We start from the raw sequence: 24,672 nt of genomic DNA, 5'->3' as shown, positions 1-24,672 counted from the left end.
AGGGTCCCGTTTTACCCTTTGGGTGCAGCGGCCCAAACTTACCCAAACTGACTGTATATAAACTTTTTGGTACCTAGTCAACGCTATGTAACTGGCAGTTAGATGAAAAACCTTTAATCTATACTTTAAAAAAAATACCATATTTATTGTCGCTTTCCTGAAGTTTTGCTAGATATTGTCGTAATCGTAAAGGATGGGTGGAAGTAATTCAATTCCCAAATCATTACGAGACCTTACAATGGAGAGCATTGCTAGAATATTAAATAAAAATCTTCTTTTTTACTTAGATGAGAATAATGAATACAGTTTTGCTGATAAAGTAAGTTTTTACACCTCTTATCATTAGTAACCATTTGGGATCATCTGCAGCGTGACGTCAAATTGATGTCATCGGCATGAAAAGTACAGGCCCCGTATATACCGATAATTATATACCGATGTTGTTACTTTTATTCCTTAACACTTATTGTTTTAGATGATAAATTTTCGAGGATGGGTTTGGGATCTCGGATTGCCAGTAGTTTTACGCAAAGAACTATTTTTAAAGACATTAGCGTCATTCCCATCAAAAGAAATTGATTTAAATGAAGAAGGGTTGACCGTCAACAACATTTGCTCCAGGCGGCGTAGCACGGTCGCGTTTTTATCCCTTGTCACCATGCCTGTCACGTTCTAACAAGTATGTAAGTGCGAAAGGGACGCGCATAGTGATAGACGATAAAAATGGAACCGTGCTGCGCCCACAGCTGTGGTTATAGGAATTATGACCAGTTCGACGCCAATTTTGTTAACTGGCGAGAGGTTCAAGAATTATTTTGCCCTGAATGTACGTGTGAAATGTATATATCTAAGTATTAAGAAAAAACTTCGTCATTCAGAGGAACATTTTGTTGTGTTGTTTTATTTACACGAGGAATAATATTTTTTGTTAGAATTACATTAGATTAGAATGAGTCATTACCCAATAAAAAATGTTACTCGTATCGTTTTTTAATGTTTACATTCTTTTTTGTGTAAATTACGAAGCATTTTTATAAATAAACAATTATATATATATTATCATTATTAAGAATTATTGACGTGTTACAATGTTGTTTTAAAAAACATCCTATATGCGACTTCACGTCATAATGACGTCACCCGCACCAAAGTTTCGCTCTCTGCACATCATCGATAGTGGATAGTCTTGGATAACCAAGACTACCCACCAAACCAAACCAAACCACCAAAGAACCACCAAAAGACCAAAGAAGAGTTACGGATTTATTAAATATGTCCAGTAAATCAATCAACATACCATTCGTGTGTGTTCAAATCGAATTCCCCGTAGAGCTGGCCCATAGTGATGGATTTAGGATTAACGACGAACGTGTGTACAGGGGTGAAGGGGAAACCATCGGGCGCCAGCTTGCCTTTGATCGCAGTCAACGCGTCGCGGAGTATTTCGTAACACTAGAAGAAAAACGAGAACGGTGCGGTCTCCTGGATTCAATACAGATGTAGGTAGTGCATAATTATTTTCCTTTCTTCACGGAAACGTACGAACGTGTCTTGCTATTTCAGTCAGTCTCTGTACAAAAAGTAGGTACTGAGGTCGACTGAACTAGCATGACAAATACGAACGTTTCCGAGAAAATACGAAGGAAAGCAATTATGCACATCTGTACACGAATTAGGCACTAGACGCAACAGTAAGAGAGGCTTGCCGTGAGGCCTAATTTGGGGAAATGCCGTCAGCTCCATTCGCAGATTTTTTGAAGGAAATCGAAAAATTATACTTAATTGAATTTTTTTACAAAAGGTCCTTTGTAAAAATGTTTATTTATAATTTTCCTCCCTTGTGTGTGAAGGCATACGTAGTGACAGCCAAATCGGAACACGTCCTTATTTAAATGGATACAAAGGTGTGTTATGATACTTATGATATATTTGGCTACTTTGGCTCTCACTATCTATTTGACATTGACTGTATAAATTTATACAAAAGGAGTATCTAACCTTAGTTTTTCCAGCTCCGGCAGGCCCCACTAACATGAGCCCGTGTCGCACCACGGTGGTCTCGTACAACTGGATTATTTTGAACACGAACGCTGCAAATACGATCGTATTTACGAATGATTGACACCATTACCGCCTTCGCTACAGATTTATTGTGATCATATGATCTTCGAACAACACCGGGAAATGAATCGGCATTTGCCCTATTTCCCCTCTGCCGAAGCACATGCCTAACTGAACAAGCACACAACTAGCGTGGTGCGTGTTGTAACTCATACGTACACAAAAAGAGATCGAGGTGTGCAAGATTTGTCTTTGACGTCTATCATTTCTCATGTATTTGTGTCGTCATTAAGATTGAATTTTGTATGTAGTGAGTGAGAAGTGCGACTGTGTGCACGTTTCCCCCCGCAAAATATGCCAAAACAATTCCGTTCACGGCGGGAAGAAGTTGATAAATGGTGAGAAAAAAATTATGAAATTTGAACTTTATGTAATTTTATTTTAAGTTCAAATTTCTTCAATAATATATCTCGAGTAGGGTTTCTGGTTTCTCGACCTTTTTAATTTCTCGAGGCACGGGAATTCTCGACCAAGATATCTCGAGTTTCTCGAGTATCTCGAGAAATTTTGAAAGTTGCAAAAAACACCATGTTATTTGAATTTTTGCTTTTTTACAAATCAGACTCAGAGGAATCGTAGATGAAATCAATTATCAAACATATCGACAATTTTTTGTCACCATAAATTGCACTTAATAGTAAAAAATACAACAACAAAAACTATAGGTGCAGGCGTGTGCACCGGCGACGTGTTATGCTATAGTGCCTGGTATAGTGGTATGGTATGGTCCTATAATTCGTTTATTTAGCATTAGAAAGAAGATAAGTGATCTTGACGTGTCTTTTTATTGAAAAGCACTTTTGCAAATCAAGCAATCATATACATTTACATTATTTTGCTTTCATAATAGTTACAAATTTTTTAAAGCGGATTTCAATAAAAATACTTCATGAATGTCATGATATATAGTTCAAAAGTATTAAAACATGAAAATCGGTTGAAGCTAGAATGATAGGGTTCGGGGGAGGAGATCAAGGTAGTTTTTTATTTGGTTGGTTAACTAATACTCGTTTTAAGTACCTGAAAATGTAAAAAAAAAACATTGTTCATATTTATTTAACTACCTAAAGAAATACATTATAGACACATACGCGTGTTTTCTTTTTATTTATCACAAGAGATTTATTTCTCGAGTTCTCGAGGCATTGAGTATTTTTTCCCGTCTCGACTTAGGACAAATTTCTCGAGATTTCTCGCCTCGAGAATTCTCGAGCAGAAACCCTAATCTCGAGTTATCAACTTCTTCCCGCCGTGTACGGAATTTGTACGGTAAGATATCGCTTGGGCTCCTCCCTTCCGACGTGGTGGAGGCCGGGGTTGCTTGAAGTATTAGATAGTCATAGTTAAAAGAGCTTAACAGCTCGGTCTCCTTGACATCAGTCTTCCTTATTGGGACTAACGCTATAATCGGTCCCCTCTTGATCTCATCTAGCAAAACTCTTGCAAGCTTTTACGTTTCTCCCAATACCAAGCTGTATTTTTCGAATCTTCAAGTTTCAAACTGCACGCCGACGTTGCAGTTGGCGTGCAGTCGGAGTGCAGTTATAATATGAAATACATACTGTAGAGATCATCGTAGCCCCTCTTGACTAGCATGCTCCTTATGGACTGTTCCATGATACCGTAGTCCACAACCGGGATTTCAACACGAGGGAACAAATCCGATATTATGCCTGTTGAAAACCATTTTAGCTTAATAATATTCATTAGAATAAATATCGATATAAAAATTAAAGATGAAAGTCCTTTTCAATATGAAAAGATAATATAATGATTAACATATCAAATTATCAGTTTATTTGTTTACATGTGTTTTTCATTATTCTTAAAGGCCTGTGCACACCTGGTGCGCATTGTAAATTTGTAATATACAGCAGAAGCAGATCCTTATGAGAGACGACACATCACTTGCGTGACGTGTGCGTGCGCGGCTCGAACATTTTAGCGCACGCGCACGTGCACGTCTACGCACACGCAGCCGGTGTGGCCTGCCCTTAAGTGAATGATATACCGTTAAACAAAAGCAGGTCGTCAGCAAGAAACTTGGGCACGTTGACGTCTCTCAAGGCACGGAGTACAATCTGCCGCTCGTCTCCATTGGGCATCTGGCGGATCAGGTTACCGGCCACAGTAATTACTGTCTTCACAGCTCGCATCCCAAAATCGTAGTGGTCCTGAAAATTAGCACATCTCACCTAAGTAGGTATTGCCAGGCGTGGCTCACTCCGCGATTTCGTCGCTTTGCTACAGGTAGCTAAAAGTACATCCGTTTCGCCCCAATTTTGGGGAAAGCCATAAGCCGCGCGTAGCGCTATCGCCACCTAGCGGCCATATCTGTGCTGATCGTAACAGACGCGTTTTGTTAGAGAGTGAGTCTTCTGTACCTAGTACTATTATTTATTCTGTGGTATTGCGAATTGCGAAGATGCCTAAGTATCGTACAACGTGATTTTATGAAGATTTCAAATCGATGAGGTTGTTGAAAATTCCGCTTACACAAAGGGACGTAGGTATAACGTAAATAAAGCAGAAAGGAATGCTCATTATGACTTGAACTTTGGGAAAAAAGGCTATAGGCTATACCTACAAAAAAATAATGCATATCTACATATACCTACTTAGATCGCATTGGTTTTTAAATACTAGAGACCCGCCGCGGTTTTGCACGGGTTACACAAAACCTTAACAAATTATACACCTAAATCTTCCTCAAGAATAACTCTATTGATAATGAAAACCGCATAAAAGTCCGTTCAATAGTTTTTGAATTTATCGCGAACATAAACACACGACAGACAGACGCGGCGGGGGACTTTGTTTTATGAGGTGTAGTGATAACATACCTGAGCAGACAACTGTTCAGAACTCAATCTAAACGTGGTTGTGATTTTTCCCGCCAAGATCTTGGCTTCATAGAATCCGAAAGAAAAGAGGGAGATCTCCGCAATCAGCGCGTAATCTGGCACCATCATGGATATGGGCCGGAACAACGCTTTCAGGTTATCTGGCAACTCGGTACGGCCTAGAAATCAGGATATTCGCTAAGCATTAAAACATATATTTATGTATTTAACATTTTAAATCAGGCAACAAGGCCCATATTACAAATACCTTACAGACTAACATATACAGGGTGGAAAGGCACGACGATCCTTCCCGGAAGTATTAGGTCGTTTAAGTGATACAGAGACTATTGGTAATGGTAAGAATCGTTAATTGAGTAAAAATAAAAATTGCAAAAATACTACTTTTTAACTGTGGTGATAACCCTATAGCATGTGCACATGACGGCTAGATTAAGGATCTCCGTCGGGAAAGCTCGGGACTTTACACTTTTTTCCGATCGTTGACAGTATCGCAATGATGTATGAATGACGCATAAATGTCAAATAAATCAAATGCATGCAAAAATATTACAAACAATTTTATTACTTTCTTAGATAATTACTTTTTTCCAATATTTAATACTATCTTCTTTTCACATACGGTGTTCAAATGTACCTCCGTGTATTACAACGCCGCCGCAGCCCGTACCCGAGTATGTCGATGCACATGCGATATAGTGTATGCTCTTCGTCATTTATCCTCCGCAGAAAGCACCAATTAGCCTTTGTCTCATTTCGTCCGCAGTTTCACATTCCGTTTGGTTTGGTACACCATATCTTTTACACAGCCCCACAAATTTAAATAGCCACGAGCATCTAACATTTTTATTTGAAGAATATGACATTCAATAAGACGTCTTGTCTATTTCCTGCCACGCAAGAAGGTTTGTTAGTTTGGTATTGAAGAAGTATTTATTCTTGATTTATTCTTAGTATTTAATTTTTGCAAGTTCATTTGGTGCAACTAACACAACCTACTTGTTATTTTTAATTATTTTAGATAGTTTCCAATTATTCGAAAATAATTTTGTGAAACGTGTTAAGAAACTAAAACCTTTTTATCAGTCAAGGAAACCAGAGATATTTATAAGACGATTGCGTACTTTTGAGTGGTTGTCAATGTCACCATTTGAACTGTCGTTGTAAACAATGTTGTGGTTAGTATTATTAATATTAAGGAATAACATAACTATTTCATTCAAGTATTGAACAAGTGGAACCACTAAGAAAGCGAAAATCCTGCAATGATTCTTACCGTGCTGTAAGCAGACCTAAAAATGGTTAGATGGCAACAAATTAGCATAATTTCCTGTCGAATACTGATTGTTTACAAGTAAGTTCATTGACCCTGTCACCTGTTAGGGTTAGAACAAAGTAGTTTTTTGCGTGGATGTTTAAAAGGTCATAATTTAGAAACGGTTGCCCATATTAACATAGTTTCTATGGAGAAAATATAGAGCTTAGGCTAAACTATCTCCCATTTCCGGAAAGGATCGTCGTGCCTTTCCACCCTGTATATCAATATATGCATTTTTATAAACTGAAAAACACTACACTATTTAGGCGACAAACCGGCGCGCGGCGTGGCTCCGTTGAATCGTCTGGTCTTGTGTCGGATTCGGCAGTTTGCCCCGGAACCTCCGCTCCGAAACACGACACCCCTTCGGCCAGAAGTCGGCATACCACAGCACACATAGAAGGTGGACCTGCCGAATCCTACACCAAGTCAGACGACGACGGAGTCACGCTGTTATGTCGTCGCCCAAATCTAATGTTTAATTTGTCTTTGGTTTTTATTTGTAGTTTTTTTTTGTATCCTTGTATTCTTATTTTGTAGTTTCACAATGCCTTAGTTTTTACTGTAATGCTGTGTCACTTATTCAAGTAATAAATAAATAATTATGAATAATAAATTTCAACAGGGAACGTCAAACATTCTTAAGAAGTTCACTGCCCGTGCCCCGTATATGTGTCAAGGCATCATGGCAAGCCTATCTTATTGTTGCGTATCGTGCCTAATTCGTGTAGATTTAGACTGCTGAATGAAACGATAGCGGACTGTAAACACTATTTTAAATACTGGTAATTACAAAGATTATTTTCTAATAAAATTAATTTCGACGCCACGCGATATCGCGGGCCCAATATTTCATAGAACCGTGTAATATTGGTTGTTACATTTTCAAGATAGTTGAAATTCGACTTAATGTCATAGTCTTCTCCGAAACCACGGGGACAACGCCGTCCTCGAAACGTCGGAGGTAAATCTTAAAACTTAAATACGCGATTAAGTCCCGTTGTGTAGTTTGATAATAGTCACATTGTTCAAAATTCAAATATTTCAATTAATAATCCAGTAACTTTGTAAAATTTTGTAACCTGGCTCTTTTGCGTCAAATCCGGTAGTTCTGATTTTTTGCAGACTTATTTATGATGTTGGCTCAATGAATAATACAAGTTTGTGACTTCGAGCGCCGAACGCAACTTTGTCAAATATCGAAAAACCCACGAAAAATTCGGTTTTCTTTTAGATTTGGGCGATTATAACCCTAAAGGACTAGTTTTTGATAGTGCCTTCTTAGGACGTTTTTAAAGTGGACTAAATTTGCTACAATATATACGAGGATAGAATTGTCTCTGTACATCTAGTAGTTTCCGAAATAAAGCTTTCAAAAATTAAATTTTTTTTTAATTGTGATCGTAAGGTAAGTATGTGCAGTGAGTATGCACTTTTGTCTCAGGCGATGCAGCTTGGCACGATTTTTCCTAAGATCAAACAAAGCTGATTTGAGCCAGTAGACATGATATCGTACCGTGCCTACCCCCCAAAAAAGGGGGGGAAATGGTCGGCTCCCCAGGTGCAATCTATGCTATATTTCTTCCTACTCTTAGCAACTAGGGCAAGTTACATATAATTTTCATATAATTTAAGGACGAGCACATTATATTCATACTTTTAAAACGCCAAGTTAAGTGTTTTTTAGGGTTTCGTACCCAAAGGGTAAAAACGGGACCCTATTACTAAGACTCCGCTGTCCGTCCGTCCGTCCTTTAGGGTTATAATCGCCCAAATCTAAAAGAAAACCGAAATTATCGCGGGTTTTTCAATATTTGACAAAGTTGCGTTCGGCGCTCGAAGTCACAAACTTGTATTATTCATTGGGCCAACATCATAAACACGTCTGCAAAAAATCAGAACTACCGGATTTAACGCAATCGCGAAATGTATAACATTACTGTATTATAAATAAAAGTGAAACATAGAACCCTGTAATATTGGGCCGCCTACCACTTTCGACGAGTCGCCTCTCTGTCACACTTACGTACGAATTTACAAGTGCGACAGAGAGGGAACACGTCAAACGTGGTTGGTTCGCGGTAGGCCCTCTGACGGTCCCCCCGCGGACCGTCCCGCCGGGCCGTCGCCGGCTAACCGGTCCGGTGACGTGACGTGGACATCACTGTTGAGACAGTTTACGTTTAAGATAGGCTATTCCGAAGCTTCTTCTATTTTTAGGGTTCCGTACCCAAAGGGTAAAACGGGACCCTATTACTAAGACTCCGCTGTCCGCCCGTCCGTCCGTCCGTCCGTCTGTCACCAGGCTGTATCTCACGAACCGTGATAGACAGTTGAAATTTTCACAGATGATGTATTTCTGTTGCCGCTATAACAACAAATACTAAAAACAGAATAAAATAAAGATTTAAGTGGGGCTCCCATACAACAAACGTGATTCTTGACCGAAGTTAAGCAACGTCGGGCGGGGTCAATACTAGGTGGGGTGACCGTTTTTTTTTTGCCGTTTTTGCATTATGGTACGGAACCCTTCGTGCGCGAGTCCGACTCGCACTTGCCCGGTTTTTTACGATTATGGCTTATAAAAGTACAACCCGCCGGATGGAAAGCGGACGTAGCAGGCTTCTTCATCAATAAACGCATTTATAAGACTACTTTTATATTATGTATTTTTATCATGGACCGTAATATAGTAAAATATCGCACCTGCATAGCCTGGGTTCATAGTTATAAAGACCGAACAAGACATCTTGAGGGGCAGCTCTACACCTTCAAACCAAAACTTCTCTTGCTTTGCGATTTGAGCCTTCTGGATTGTTATTACCTGAAATAGCATTTTTAAGAGGGCTGTTTACTTTGTTAAAGTGGCGTTGTGCAGAAAATATACTCATGGTCAAATTTAGAGAAACGCAAAAAAAAAATTGAATTTCGACCGCTCGATTTCGTGTATTTCGTTCAATAATACCTCCACTACTGCTGCCCTCCTAAGCTAAAAGGCAGTTTTTCGACATTTTGCCAAAATTGACTTTTTGTGATATTCGTAATGTAGAGATCGAGATGCATCGACCACTTTGGCCCGTTTTCCGATAAGTGGCTTAGTTTTCGAGAAAAATATCGTAAAAAGACCGTATTTGCACTAATTTTCTAAGCGTTCCTAGTCTAAAAAGCGACTATTTGACAAAGCCAGGCTAAAACAACGTATATGCAGCTATACGTTTTTTTACGCTCTGGTTTGCATAAAATCTTATCCACCATGTCTAGCCTAAAATAACGTATAAGCCAAAAACTAGGCTAAAAATACGTAAAAGACGCTATACGTGCTTTAAGATTAGGATCTTTTGCAAAATTTTAGATCTAAATCTAGTCTAAAAAATCGTATAGTATTTTATTTTTGTTTAAATGTCTCATACGTCATTTAAGCCTAGTATCACTTATCTTTTTTACGTCACCATAATAGTCTTTAGAAACGTATAAATGTTATACGTTCTTCTTATTTTGTATGGACGTCGTATTAACGCAAACAAACTTTTATAATGGTTGAAAGTGCGTCTAACTAGTCTATAACGCAGTATATGCTCCAACCTTCGTCATGCTCCCCGCGCGCCGAAAGACACCCTTATGCTAAGTAAAAGCCGTCAGCCGCAAGCGCAGGCTTGTGGCTGCCGGTATGCGAGCGGAGGTGGCATTTTGCGCGCGAAATAGTGACCGAACGCCAAAGTAAGAAAAATACTTTATTATTGCATTATACCATCATATGTTATCAATAATATGTAGTGTTTACAATCAGTACCTTCGAGTATTATCATTTTTATCAAGGTATATACTTTAAAATTGCCTCGCAAATACTTACGCTCGACAGCAAATACGTCTTTCTAGCGTAGTTTGTGATGATGAAATTGTTCATACGTACTTTTCTACAGCAAACGTTAAGTTTTATTTTTTCATTCGACGGTTTGACTGCTTTTATTTAAATAAAATCAAATTTATATTAGAGCTAATTGTATCGAGTTCAATTCCCTATAAGTCAAGTAGGTATTTGACATTACGAAGAGTTTAAATCTTATTGAAAAATGTTTTAAAGGGAAATTTAATGAGAATTCTTATGGACAGAATAACATTTTCTGCCTAAGTATTTAGATAACCAGGACAAAGGACCATGGGCATCTTTGTATGGAACCTGCGTCCATCCAAAAACCAACTGAGAGTTATATATATATTAGGCCATTAAATACCTAAGTGGGTTTTATAAAAAAACAATATGTATCTTAAAATAAGTTGGTATGTTTGTGTATTAGGTAATAGTTGTATGTTAAAATAGTAAAAGCTATGAGTTTGTAATCTAATAGAAAAATAATTTTATTAAAATTTGAATCTGATTTTTAATTAGGTACAACCGCTAAAATGCGTTTTAGAATTAAATAAATGACAGAGTATGTGCAGGAATTAATACGAGTTTAATTTTATTGCTAATGTAGACTACACAACTCGCTAACGTCTTACCGTGCGATGAAACTCTCGATGATTCGATGCCTATTGATAACAAACTAAAATAACTATTAGAGATGCCACGAATTCGGTAAAACATTATGTATTATTTTGAGTTACGTGTATGCGAAAACTGGTCACCTACAAAGATAGATGGTTGCTAAGATTTAAGTCAGCAGCAAGCTGGGATCTCCATACAAACGTAGTTACGCTCTCATTTTAAAACGATTAGGTAGATTGCTCTAAAACTTTGTACTCACTAAAGGATAAGGTATATCTATGCCTGTAATTAATGTGTAGCTTCAGATACCATAATAAAAAAAATACAGCGAATATAAGTTTTTCATACAAAACTTATTTTTCCTCTATTTCATTAGTTTTTTTGGAATATAAACTAATTAGGTACTGGTATAGATATACCTTATGTTATTGAATGTGCAATTTATTACAATCCAACACGTTGTTTTAAAATGAGCACGAATCTCCGTTTTTATGGGAAGTAAAAATTCGGCTGAGCTTATTGCGGACTCTTTTAAGTTTCGTTGCTCATGCTCATTAGAAGTTCATGAAGTCATTAGTAGAGTCGAGTAAATCTAGCCTATGATACAAATAAAATCAGAAAGACTGTACACATTAAAATTTTGTACATATTATGGGGTTATTCCCACCAGTTAGGTATCTACCACCAAGTTGTTACCAGTGGTAACTACTGGGAATTTATTTCCCACCTTTCTTCCCAGTAGCTACCACCAACTCAGTTTTGTGGTAACTACTGGGAAGTTTTTTTCCAGTAGTTACCACTGGTAAAAGGTGGGATTTTTTTCCTAGTAGTCACCACCAACATTTTTTTACAGTACAATTTAAATGTCTTTTATTATATGAACAAAAAACACTACTACTAAGCTTTTATTAAAAAAACGAGGTCCAGCGATTACTTTTTGGATTATAATCTTAATTACCATACAAAATTAACATAATAATCGGGTTATTCCCACTAGTTACCATCAAGTTGTTATATTAGGTCCTTACCTATGAAATTGGCGTTTTTGTTCATAGATATAAGTCTGATCCTAGTTTTTTTTTTTTTACAAAAGTACATACACAATTACAATAAAACTACAGTGCACTCAATAAACAACGATTTTACATACAATTAATTGTTATTTTTTATTGTTAAGTGTTCAGAATTAAGCCTTGAAAATAGGTCTTTTCATGTGCTGTCGGTTCGAGTATTAAAATTACTTATATTTTTCTAATGGTACCAATTTTCAAGAAATGGAGATATTGAAAACATACCTTAAAGGTGTCAAAAATTACTGGAAAAATTTTGTTTGGTTTGAATTAGCCATCAAAAAAATATCCGCAAAATTAATTGTATGGAAATTCGTGTTTCGTTGAAATTCTCCGGACAAAACGCCAATTTCATAGGTAATGACCTAATAGATAAATAGTAATAAAAACAGTATAAGTAGAATACTATAAAAATAGAGGCTTTATTGAACCCTAACAAAATTGTAGTAACTACTGGGGAAAAAATCCCACCTTTTACCAGTGGTGCCTACTGGGAAACAAATCCCATTAGTTACCACTGGTAACAACTTGATGGTAACTAGTGGGAATAATCCAATTTATGTGTTAATTTTGTATGGTAATTAAGATTATAATCCAAAAAGTAATCGCTGGATCTCGTTTTTTTAATAATATCCTAGTAGTATGGCGTTTGTTGTTCGTATATAACTAAACATTTAAACTACGTGACTATTTTTTATTCCCATTTCTTCCATAAATACTAATCTATAAAACCGTATATTCGGTGTTTTTGGTGGTATACGTTTTATTACACTAGCACGCTAGTCGAAAATCTGGACAAAATCTTAATTTTTCCTAGTATACTAACCAAAAAGGCCGAATAGCTGCTATAAGGTCTTTTAACTTAGGATTTCAAGTGCGAATTATTCATTGTTACTAAGCAAAAAGGCAGAATGTGACATATACGGCGTTTTTACCTAGTTTCTACTTCGTAACTAAGTTAGAACGCCGCATAACGCATGTTTACCGCCTTCTTGACTAGTACGAGCTACACATTTTTAAGCTTAATCTTATCTTATCTAAAACGTTTTTTATAAAATTAAAAAAAAACTGAGCTGTTTAGAAACATACTATAAATACCTAAAATAAGTACATATATATACCTACCACATACAAAAAGAAAAAATGGAAAAACTTTATCCGTTTCGTAGAAATTCAAGAAAGATGTTTGGGTTGGTTTTTTGCGATTATCTCGAAACTAGCTTTTGTCGAAAAACTGCCTTTTAGACTAGGACTACTAGGCATTTTAGCTAGTTTGTTACTGCACGACACCTTGCACTTTGTGACTATGCGCTGAAACTTGGCACAGTTGATTCTTAGCTGGTCATGAGCAGATACAGACCGGGAGACCTCGAGAGCCACGTCTCATTTAGTGGGGGGGAGGGGGGGAAGTTCGACGCCGCCGCGCTTCACTTGGAGCAACATTTCTCTAAAACTGTACCTATTAGGGCATGTGATATATCATTTTCGGTTAAATTAAGGATGAGGAATTTTTTTTTGGAACCAAAACAATGCACTTTCTAACAAAAAAAAAGCATAAAGTAGAAAAGACTAAAAAACGTATTTTTGATTTTTTCATAATTACCAATTTTTTTTTAAGTGTAGCAGGAATCTGAAAACAAAAAATACAGTCGTAAAGCTACACTTATTACGTTTAAGAAAATATATAGTTTATTATACAAAACTCTTGATAAATGGGAGATATAAAATAATATTAAGCGTGGGCCAGAGTGATCTCAATACAAAATATTATGAATGTGGGAAAGTTACTTATAATTTGTTCTACAATCGTTTATTTTTTAGTTTTTCGTAAATAACTCGTAAACGGTAGCCCACAGCAAAAAAATATCTTTTACGTAAATAATCTGTTTCAGATTTCTTATAAAATAAGTACTACTGTTTTTCGGTACCATCAATATTAAAAAAAATATTGAAGGGAGAAAATAAATACTTAGGTCCCCTTTTTTTGTCATTCGTAAATAACTCGTAAACGAAGGCCAATAGCAAAAAAATTTTTAGTACATGAATAATTTACATAAAATTTCCTACAAAAAAGGTCATTCGAACTTTTTCGCTAGGATCAATATTAAAAACGATATTAAAGAGAGAAAATAAATTCTAAGGTCCCCTTTTTAAATATTGATCCTAGCGAAAAAGTTTGAATAACCTTTTTTGTAGGAAATTTTATGCTAATTATTCTTGTGTTAAAATATTTTTTGCTATTGGACATCCTTTACGAGTTATTTACGAATGACTAAAAAAGAGGACCTTAGTATTTATTTTCTCCCTTCAATATTTTTTTTAATATTGACCTTAGCGAAAAAAAGGAGCACTTATTTTATAAGAAATCTGAAACAGATTATTTACGTAAAAGATATTTTTTTGCTGTGGGCTACCGTTTACGAGTTATTTACGAAAAACAAGAAAAATAAACGATTGTAGAACAAATTATAAGTAACTTTCCCACATTCATAATATTTTGTATTGAGATCACTCTGACCCACGCTTAATATTATTTTTTATCTCCCATTTATCAACAGTTTTGTATATTAAACTATATATTTTCTTAAACGTAATAAGTGTAGCTTTACGACTGTATTTTTTGTTTTCAGATTCCTGCTACACTTTAAAAAAAAAATGGTAATTATGAAAAAATCAAAAATACGTTTTTTAGTCTTTTCTACTTTATGCTTTTTTTTTGTTAGAAAGTGCATTGTTTTTGTTCCAAAACTAGATTCCTCATCCTTAATTTATCCGAAAATGATATATTACATTCCCTAATAGGTATAGTTTTAGAGAAATGTTGCTCCAAGTGAAGCGCGGCAGCGTCGAACTTTCCCCCTCCCCCCTCACTAAATGAGAGGTGGCTCTCGACGGCTCCCGGTCTGTATCTGCTCATGACCAGCTAAGAATCAACTGTGCCAAGTTTCAGCGCATAGTCTCAAAGTGCAAGGTCCCCATACAACGGTGTGCAGTAACAAAGCAGCTATTTAAATTCCACTAATAGAATTGAAAGCGAGTGGTCAATACCACTAGATTCCAAATTTCTGTCGCTCGTATTTCAAAAATTAGCATTTCGCCGTTTTCCACCGATTTTCGAGTGATGAAATCGAGCGATCGAAATTCAAAAATCGCCCCCCTACTTGCAGCTTATACAGGACAATATAGCGCCATCTATTTTAGGTGTCCTTCCTTTGCAGTTTACCGATTGTTTGTTGTTTATGTAATAAAATTAAATATATTAAAAATACCTGCTGCGCTACCACAGATAGCACTTCAATGTCAATACGGTTGAATTCATCAAAACAAGCCCAAGCGCCAGATCTGGAAACATGAAATAATTATATTTATTAAACTAACAAATTAACTATACATTCAATAAACTTTTGACTAAGAATACTGTACCTACTTAAAATTATAATGCATAACTCACGCCTATAGTTGTGCCGTTCTCGAGAACTTTCTCACTTTACTACGGAGAGTATTCTCGAGCGAGAACATTTCCTATAGGTACAAAAGGGAGAACGTTCTCGTAAACGGCAAAACTCTACTCACGCCGCCAATCCTTTGAAGAACTTTCCCATAGCCATGTAATCCAGTTGGTCTGAACAATTAAACACCACGCATTGAACAGCTAACGCTTTAGCCAGATCCTGTAAAAAACATTGTACAGACATGTTTGGTACCTACAGCACACTTAACAATCTGTAATTTACGAAAAACATGCGTAGAGGTGGAAAAAAACAAAATCAACGGACAGACGGACATGGCGAAACTATAAAAGTTCCTAGTTGACTACGGAACCCTAAAAAGTAGGTGAGTTGACCGTGGCGTCACAGTGTAATAAATAAATAAATATTATATGACAGTCTTACCAAGTCCCACAGTAAGCTCAAGAAGGCTTGTGTTGTGGGTCGACACTCAGACAACGATATGTATATATAATATATAAATACCTAAATACATAGAAAACAACCATGACTCAGGAACAAATATCTGTCTCATCACACAAATAAATGTCCTTACTGGGATTCGAACACAGGACCATCGGCTTCACAGGCAGGGTCACTACCCACTAGGCCAGACCGATAATGTACCGTAATGGACCGTAATGTTTCATATAAATTCCATATTATTAAAATTTTTTGACAGTTCAGAAAAAGAAACTGATTTGACTAGTAGGAGAATACCCTATCTGATTTGTCAGTGTGTACCTTAGTGGTCTCAGTTTTGCCTGTACCAGCAGGCCCGGCCGGCGCCCCTCCGAACTTCAAGTGCATAGCGCACATCAGCGTCAGGTAGCACCGGTCAGTTAACGGCGTGATCACGAGACGCCCACTGATAACAATCATCAAATTAAGGGCTCATTTAGATGATGCGAGAACTCGCATGCGAGTTTCATTACATTGCAGGTTTTGATCGGTCGGTTGAATTGGACGTAACCAACAGTCCGCAATGTAGCTAAAATCGCATGCGAGTTCGCGCGCCGTCTAAATCAGCCTTAATGTAGCAAGAATTTGAATATGTATTTCCATTATACCTCGACCTAGAAATAGCCATAGAGCTAAGCATGAGTAGTAAAGATAAAGATAGATTATTATTCAAGTAGGCATATTACAATGCGTTATGAACGTCAAATAAAGCTACACCGGCTCCAACCCTACACCTCTGCCTCGAGAAGACTTAAATCCCCCCTCAATTGGAGGAGGCTATCCCAATTTGGGACCGGCAATAAACTCGGCGGGACATCTTTTCAAAACATTACATCTTATCTGTCGTCGTTCGGCTCAGCTCGCATCGGACAACGTCTGCCGACCGACACGTCGGCGGCTTTTTCTCTCTTATTGCGCGGACATAAAGCTTTTTCCTATCGGCTTTTGCCGAATGCGAGTCGATATATCTGGGGAAACCCAAACTCGACGATAATCACCTGTTTCCTAGATATTCGTTAGCGTAGACGAACGAAGAGTTGAGCGCGCGGACATCCTCGTGGTTTTGGCTGAACTGGTGATAATATGGTGACGTGTTCAGGTAATTCTCGTCCTGAATGATCTCTATGGACTCGCCTTCTTCTATTAAGTAGGATGGTTTTACTATTTCATAATATCTGTGAAGTAATATAAATTATGGTGGGTTTGGTGATATGGTCAAGTCAAACTTGGAAGTCGTTTAAAGTTATCTTAATCTTCCTATACATTTACACAATACACAAGTCAAAACCTACCAGGGAATTTATAACGCTGTATGGGGCCATACAGCGCCATCAACTTCAGCTGTCAAATTTGCGGCTAACAAATTTTGCACAACTTTAGTTCTAATAAACGAGTTTAAGTTTAGGTACCTGAGCTGGCATATCCATTGGAAGTCAGTAACATTCTTGACGTTTTCGTCGACGAGCATACGCGTCACGTCTCGGGCGTGCACCTCTATCACGATCAGGGCGCAGAGCACCTCTCGTTGGAAGTACGTTAGCTCGCCCTTCACTAGGGCACGGAGGCTGTCCAGCTGTGGGCATAAAGAGTTAGGATGCGAGAACTCACATGTGAGTTTCATTAGTTCATAACATTGCGGGTTTTGAGCGGTCGGTTGGACGGATTGGACGTAACCAACAGGCCGCAATGTAGATAAAATCGCATACGAGTTCGCGCCCCGTCTAAATCAGCCCTTACTAAGTGCCATAAGTGGGGTCCATTTGTTTCCCATAAAGTTTTAAGTAATAATGTATTGTTTGTCATATTATCGTTAGTCATAAAACTGAAACCGTTAACTTTACAGGATTTTCGTAAGGTTACTCTATATTAGATAGGTTAGGTTAGGCTTGTTTTATGGCAATCCTGAAAAGTTACGCGTTTCTGAGAAAAACCAATTATGACTAACGAAAATTCGGACAAACAATACATTATGACTAATGGGCGGACGACGGATGCAATATACGTCAAAATCATGTCTAACGATAGGTATACGTATTAAAATTGGTTTAAATAAGACAACATGATTTTGACAACATGATAGAGACCCGCCTTAAGTGTAATAGGACAACGTCGCAATGTTCGGCGGTTCCTGCAGGTATAGTGTGTAAGACGTAGAGGTCTTTACACCACGACTGTCTTTAAAAAGAAAAAGGAAAGTGTTGTCAGGTGGATGCATGAGCTTTTACTTTTGTGTAATTTTGCTAGGGAGTAGTTTGCCCTAACCGGGTATCACCAATGCAAAAGATATCATCAGCTAAATCTGCTTACCATCCTCATGTTCTCATCATAGAACTGATCCATCCTGTATTCGCTGATGGCGGTTTCTACCCCTGCCGTCCAGGCGGTTTGCGAGCCAGCTATCACCACTTGGCCTGGCCAACGCAGCACCCATTCTGAGCGCGGGAGCGTCCAGAGCTCCGCGATACCAGCTATCAGGGTTAACCGGACTGGACAAGGATTACAATGTTACCTCAATCAAGACAATAAAATGATACCCAAACCGAATAATAGGTTACCCAACCAAAAGAGACTTGAAATAACTGCCATAGGACGAGGGACGAGGATCATTTGACGCCAAAATTCCGCAATCCAAATTGGGCCAGCGCGTGGACACCGGGTTCTAATAGCCTAAACAGTCTTGAAAAATCAGAAAAGACCAGTAGTGGTACATAGGCTGGTGCTGGTGGTGGTATTGCAAAATAATGGTAAAGTAGTGAAAAATTATGAAAACTCAAGAATATTAAACAATCAAGTCCCTAAATGACACTTACTAGTATGCCTCATGGTGTCCTCAAGGAGCAGCAGCCACTGCTCAACGTTAGAACTTGGATAGAATTGATACTTGAGGTCCACAATTTCGCCTTCACTCGAGTGCATTTGCGTGATTTTCAGATCATGTTCAAATGTGACCTGCAAACATTATGATTGAATCGTCAGAAAAGGATAGGACAGACTATTGCAGACAGGCTCCTATTCCAAAACATTTCCTCAAATACAGTTTTTCTTCCCTCGGAAGAGAAGCAGAAGCTTTTTTCTCTTTCTGAGGGGATAAGGGCGCGATTCGGTCCTTTGTTGAAGCCTCGGGTTTCAATGTTTCTTCTACTACGTCTAGAACTAACATCGCCTAACCTATCATACTAGGTACTGACCTTGGCAATATTCTCGAAACACTTCCTCAAATGCGGCTGCACCGCCTTAGGATTCCGCGACTGCGACAGAATCTCCAACAGCTCGTCATCGCTAAGGAAGAAGAAGCGAGGGAACCGGAGGCGTTTCAGCTCCATGTATTCGTTGAGGCCTCGCGACACCACCGCTAGAAGATGCCGGGCTTCAACGACGCTATCGTACATTCGCGTGTCCGGACAAATTATCATAATCTGTAAACAAATTCACAAAAATCCTCCAATTTACTGTGCATCTGCATTGTATCAGGGAAGGAGACGGGTCCTAGAATACGTATACTAAAAGTTTTTGGATTCTGATACGACTTATTTTTTCTAAGTGGACAGTCCAGGAATTTTCAGTATGCCCTAAGTACAAGTTAAATTATGTACAATCAGCAAAACTATTAGCTTAGCATCCCTGCATACATATTCGTACCCGAAATTCATTCCCGTCAACATGTTTCTAGACATCACTCAACACCGCTGGGGCCTTACCATGATGCTGTTTAGGGCCTATATAAACTGAATCGCTAAGGGACGGAGTTATGCGACTTATATAGCTCCGTCCTTTAGCAATTCAATTTAGGGCCTAAATTTTAGGTCCGAAACAGAATCGCAATAAGGACATCATGGTAAGGCCCCTGATAATTCGCGATACACAAAAAACATCTCTGGAGATAATTTGTCTCCTTGTGAACCATTTTGATTAAGACACAGTATTCTCAGCATGTCAATAAAATCAACCTTTTACCTTATTACAAGCAAGCGCCGCTGCCATGATGCGCCTCCAAATTCTCTCCATAGTATTATATTTTTTCGCTTCCATTGGCAATTGGCGAGATATGTCTTCTGAAGTGAATATCGGCTCCAAATACATCCACTCCCTGTTTAAAACAAGAGAATATGATGGCAAATTCTATCATTTATGGTATCAATCGATCAGGTTTGTTTTTAGGATCAAATGTATGGACGTGTATGGGACCCATTGCAATAAAGCAATATAAAAGACAGAAATGATAGCCAAAGTCCGACAATCGTACTTCACTCGCGAAACGCTCCTAACAAAACGATAAGTGAACGTGACGTCAAGGTCACTCCATCTTGAAGTATCCCCTGGTCAAATTGGACAAAACCTGAAAATAGGCCTGTTGCAAGTAACAAAGAATCATGGAAATAATGGTTTCAACGAAACATATACAGGGTGGAAAGGCACGACGATCCTTTCCGGAAATGGGAGATAGTTTAGCCTAAGCTCTATATTTTCTCCATAGAAACTATGTTAATATGGGCAACCGTTTCTAAATTATGACCTTTTAAACATCCACGCAAAAAACTACTTTGTTCTAACCCTAACAGGTGACAGGGTCAATGAACTTACTTGTAAACAATCAGTATTCGACAGGAAATTATGCTAATTTGTTGCCATCTAACCATTTTTAGGTCTGCTTACAGCACGGTAAGAATCATTGCAGGATTTTCGCTTTCTTAGTGGTTCCACTTGTTCAATACTTGAATGAAATAGTTATGTTATTCCTTAATATTAATAATACTAACCACAACATTGTTTACAACGACAGTTCAAATGGTGACATTGACAACCACTCAAAAGTACGCAATCGTCTTATAAATATCTCTGGTTTCCTTGACTGATAAAAAGGTTTTAGTTTCTTAACACGTTTCACAAAATTATTTTCGAATAATTGGAAACTATCTAAAATAATTAAAAATAACAAGTAGGTTGTGTTAGTTGCACCAAATGAACTTGCAAAAATTAAATACTAAGAATAAATCAAGAATAAATACTTCTTCAATACCAAACTAACAAACCTTCTTGCGTGGTAGGAAATAGACAAGACGTCTGATGTTTGAAATTAAATTTTCATTGAACTATACTTATTGAATGTCATATTCTTCAAATAAAAATGTTAGATGCTCGTGGCTATTTAAATTTGTGGGGCTGTGTAAAAGATATGGTGTACCAAACCAAACGGAATGTGAAACTGCGGACGAAATGAGACAAAGGCTAATTGGTGCTTTCTGCGGAGGATAAATGACGAAGAGCATACACTATATCGCATGTGCATCGACATACTCGGGTACGGGCTGCGGCGGCGTTGTAATACACGGAGGTACATTTGAACACCGTATGTGAAAAGAAGATAGTATTAAATATTGGAAAAAAGTAATTATCTAAGAAAGTAATAAAATTGTTTGTAATATTTTTGCATGCATTTGATTTATTTGACATTTATGCGTCATTCATACATCATTGCGATACTGTCAACGATCGGAAAAAAGTGTAAAGTCCCGAGCTTTCCCGACGGAGATCCTTAATCTAGCCGTCATGTGCACATGCTCTAGGGTTATCACCACAATTAAAAAGTAGTATTTTTGCAATTTTTATTTTTTACTCAATTAACGATTCTTACCATTACCAATAGTCTCTGTATCACTTAAACGACCTAATACTTCCGGGAAGGATCGTCGTGCCTTTCCACCCTGTATGTTAATATGATTCTAAAAAATGGCCCAATCTCAGTATAAACTAACCAGAAACATCAGACGTCTTGTCTATTTCCTACCACGCAAGAAGGTTTGTTAGTTTGGTATTGAAGAAGTATTTATTCTTGATTTATTCTTAGTATTTCATTTTTGCAAGTTCATTTGGTGCAACTAACACAACCTACATGTAATTTTTTATTATTTTAAATAGTTTCCAATTATTCGAAAATAATTTTGTGAAACGTGTTAAGAAACTAAAACCTTTTTATCAGTCAAGGAAACCAGAGATATTTATTATGAAAGAGGTTGTTGTTGTTGTTATTATCATAACTACTTTATTTACAACTGAATAAATTCACATTCTATGTTCAAAGTGGCCTCCGTGCATAATAATGCAGGCTGCAGCCCGTGCGCGAGTATGTCGGTGTACCTTTGCTAATATTCGCTCTCGAACGTTTCTACGGCGCAGGCTGGCGAAAGCAATGGTTAACCTTTGCCTCATTTCTTCGGCGTTGTCACACTCCGTTTTGTACACTATATCCTTGATAGTCCCCCAAAGAAAAAAGTCTAGAGGCGTCAGATCCGGAGATCGTGGTGGCCAACGATGCGGTCCGAACCGGCCGATCCATCTATCTCCGAATTCGTCGTTCAGGGCTAGCCGCACTTCGTTAACAGAATGGGCCGGTGCACCATCTTGCTGGAACCATACTTCTCTACGCTCGGCCACTGGTAAATCGTCAAGGTAATTCTGCAACTCCGTATTCAACAGTTCCAAGTATCCAGCTCTGTTCAAAGTTGGAGGCAAAAAAACAGGTCCAATCAGTGTATCCCCGTGTATTGCAGCCCAGACGTTAACGGACCACCGATATTGGTGACCCGAATGTCGGTATTCGAACGGATTTTCTACTGCATACATATGTTCATTTCGCCCATTCCACATGCCGTTACGGGAAAACAAACTTTCATCGCTCCAAATAATGCGGCGGATGAACAGGCGATCTTCCTCCAGTTTATTTAAAAGCCAACGGCAGTATGCTGCTCGTACAGGGCAGTCCCTGGGCAGCAGAGCTTGAACTCGCTGAATGCTGTAAGGGTGAAGACGTGCACGTTTCAAGATTTTGAGTACTGCGGTATGAGTTAGGCGGAAATGTCGGGCTGCCTGCCTCGAACTAGCCCTTGGATTTTGCTCGAAATACCGCAGCACTCGCTCTTCAAGTCTTGGTGCAATGTGAGCTACACCTCCTCCCCGTTGGTCGTTTTGGCCCGTTCGTGGTACTATGGGCTCATTATTTGCCACGCGATCAATGGCCCGTAAAATTGACATACGGCTAGTTGGGTGTGGTGGAGGATATCTTTGTCTGTAGCGTCGTAACGTCTCGGCGGCATTATAATTACACTCCCCGTATAACATAAGCAAATTTAGGTAATCGCGGGCTCCCAAGGGCATTTTGGAACTAGGTTTTATCGCGTAATTTGCAATTTGTGGCACATTTAATTTCAAACATCAGACGGTCTGTCTATTTCCTACCACGCAAGAAGGTTTGTTAGTTAGGTATTTAAGAAGTATTTATTCTTGATTTATTCTTAGTATTTAATTTTTGCAAGTTCATTTGGTGCAACTAACACAACCTACTTGTTATTTTTAATTATTTTAGATAGTTTCCAATTATTCGAAAATAATTTTGTGAAACGTGTTAAGAAACTAAAACCTTTTTATCAGTCAAGGAAACCAGAGATATTTATAAGACGATTGCGTACTTTTGAGTGGTTGTCAATGTCACCATTTGAACTGTCGTTGTAAACAATGTTGTGGTTAGTATTATTAATATTAAGAAATAACATAAATATTTCATTCAAGTATTGAACAAGTGGAACCACTAAGAAAGGGAAAATCCTGCAATGATTCTTACCGTGCTGTAAGCAGACCTAAAAATGGTTAGATGGCAACAAATTAGCATAATTTCCTGTCGAATACTGATTGTTTACAAGTAAGTTCATTGACCCTGTCACCTGTTAGGGTTAGAACAAAGTAGTTTTTTGCGTGGATGTTTAAAAGGTCATAATTTAGAAACGGTTGCCCATATTAACATAGTTTCTATGGAGAAAATATAGAGCTTAGGCTAAACTATCTCCCATTTCCGGAAAGGATCGTCGTGCCTTTCCACCCTGTATAGTTGCTATACAAATCTTTTTTTGAATAAAATGTAAGGAATCGAATGGTATTCTTTCTTAATTATTTCTTTTTTGGAATTTATAATCAAATACATTGACGCCCTTGACGAAAACGCCTCAGCTACGAAACGCTACGCTTTACGAAAAGCAACTCACTTCTGGCACTCAATCCACTCGTCAACGAATCTCTGCGTCTGACTGAGCTTATCACCCCACTCCTGAATCCTCAATTCGAAAGCGGCCTTGAAGGGACTGAAGCTGAGTTGCTGTGTCTGCAACTGATGCTCATCCAACAGCTGAAGCGTCTCATCAGCAATTTTCATGATGTATGTTCCTGGAGAAATGTGTCAATACATTTAGGGTCTCCTCAGATATATCGACGCGCATTCGGCAAAATTCGATAGGAAAATGCTTTATGTCCACGCAATAAGAGCGAAAAAGCCGTCGACGTGTCGGCAGGCGCCGACCTTCCTTTCGAACGCCCTTCGGAACGACGGCTTTTTCGCTCTTATTGCGCAGACATAAAGCTTTTTCCTACTTGATTTTGCCGATTCCGCATCGACATATGTTGGAGAACCCTTTAGTAACTTTGTGATTTTTCGATGTGATGTTAGTAATTCTAATCTGAATCTGGAGGACTATGATATGTAGGTAGTCAGGTTTGTGCTGCCTGTTTGATGACATAGAGTTTACGAAAGTATATAGTCAGATTAGTCTGATAATTAAAATCAGCTAATTAAAACATATCAGTGTTCTTATAATATCACGTTCCACGTTTCAGGTCTATTCTAATGCGGGCTGTACACATACGTCGAGAGCCTCTCACCAAGAGTCTCGTACCCAATCGGAGAACGGAGAGACGAGACGAGTTCGAGCGAGACGAGGAGGTAACAGTATGTACACACTCGTTCTCGGCCTGTCTCGAGGTGTCTCGACGACCGGTTACAGCCGGCATAAGATCCTTAAGGCCCACACGGCCAACATCC

General features: G+C 38.2%; 1 protein-coding gene across 1 annotated transcript in view; it reads right to left on the bottom strand.

Moving 5' to 3' along the window:
- The window catches only part of LOC134794767 (dynein axonemal heavy chain 1-like), a 140,788-nt gene that overhangs the window by 83,060 nt on the left and 33,056 nt on the right, over positions 1 to 24,672 (bottom strand). The window contains exons 25-40 of the mRNA XM_063766550.1: positions 23,843 to 24,020; positions 19,764 to 19,896; positions 18,998 to 19,225; positions 18,620 to 18,758; positions 18,117 to 18,295; positions 17,219 to 17,382; positions 16,808 to 16,984; positions 16,092 to 16,215; positions 15,433 to 15,530; positions 15,129 to 15,201; positions 9,010 to 9,127; positions 4,965 to 5,143; positions 4,133 to 4,295; positions 3,684 to 3,794; positions 1,999 to 2,090; positions 1,298 to 1,452 (exon numbers count right to left, since the gene is read on the bottom strand). Of these exons, the coding sequence (XP_063622620.1) occupies positions 1,298 to 1,452; positions 1,999 to 2,090; positions 3,684 to 3,794; positions 4,133 to 4,295; positions 4,965 to 5,143; positions 9,010 to 9,127; positions 15,129 to 15,201; positions 15,433 to 15,530; positions 16,092 to 16,215; positions 16,808 to 16,984; positions 17,219 to 17,382; positions 18,117 to 18,295; positions 18,620 to 18,758; positions 18,998 to 19,225; positions 19,764 to 19,896; positions 23,843 to 24,020 (2,311 nt within the window). The remainder of the gene's footprint in view (positions 1 to 1,297; positions 1,453 to 1,998; positions 2,091 to 3,683; positions 3,795 to 4,132; positions 4,296 to 4,964; positions 5,144 to 9,009; positions 9,128 to 15,128; positions 15,202 to 15,432; positions 15,531 to 16,091; positions 16,216 to 16,807; positions 16,985 to 17,218; positions 17,383 to 18,116; positions 18,296 to 18,619; positions 18,759 to 18,997; positions 19,226 to 19,763; positions 19,897 to 23,842; positions 24,021 to 24,672) is intronic.

This window comes from Cydia splendana, chromosome 11 (genome assembly GCF_910591565.1).
Source record: "Cydia splendana chromosome 11, ilCydSple1.2, whole genome shotgun sequence".
NCBI classification, from domain to species: Eukaryota; Metazoa; Arthropoda; class Insecta; order Lepidoptera; family Tortricidae; genus Cydia; species Cydia splendana.
This window is presented reverse-complemented; position numbering and strand designations above follow the sequence as displayed.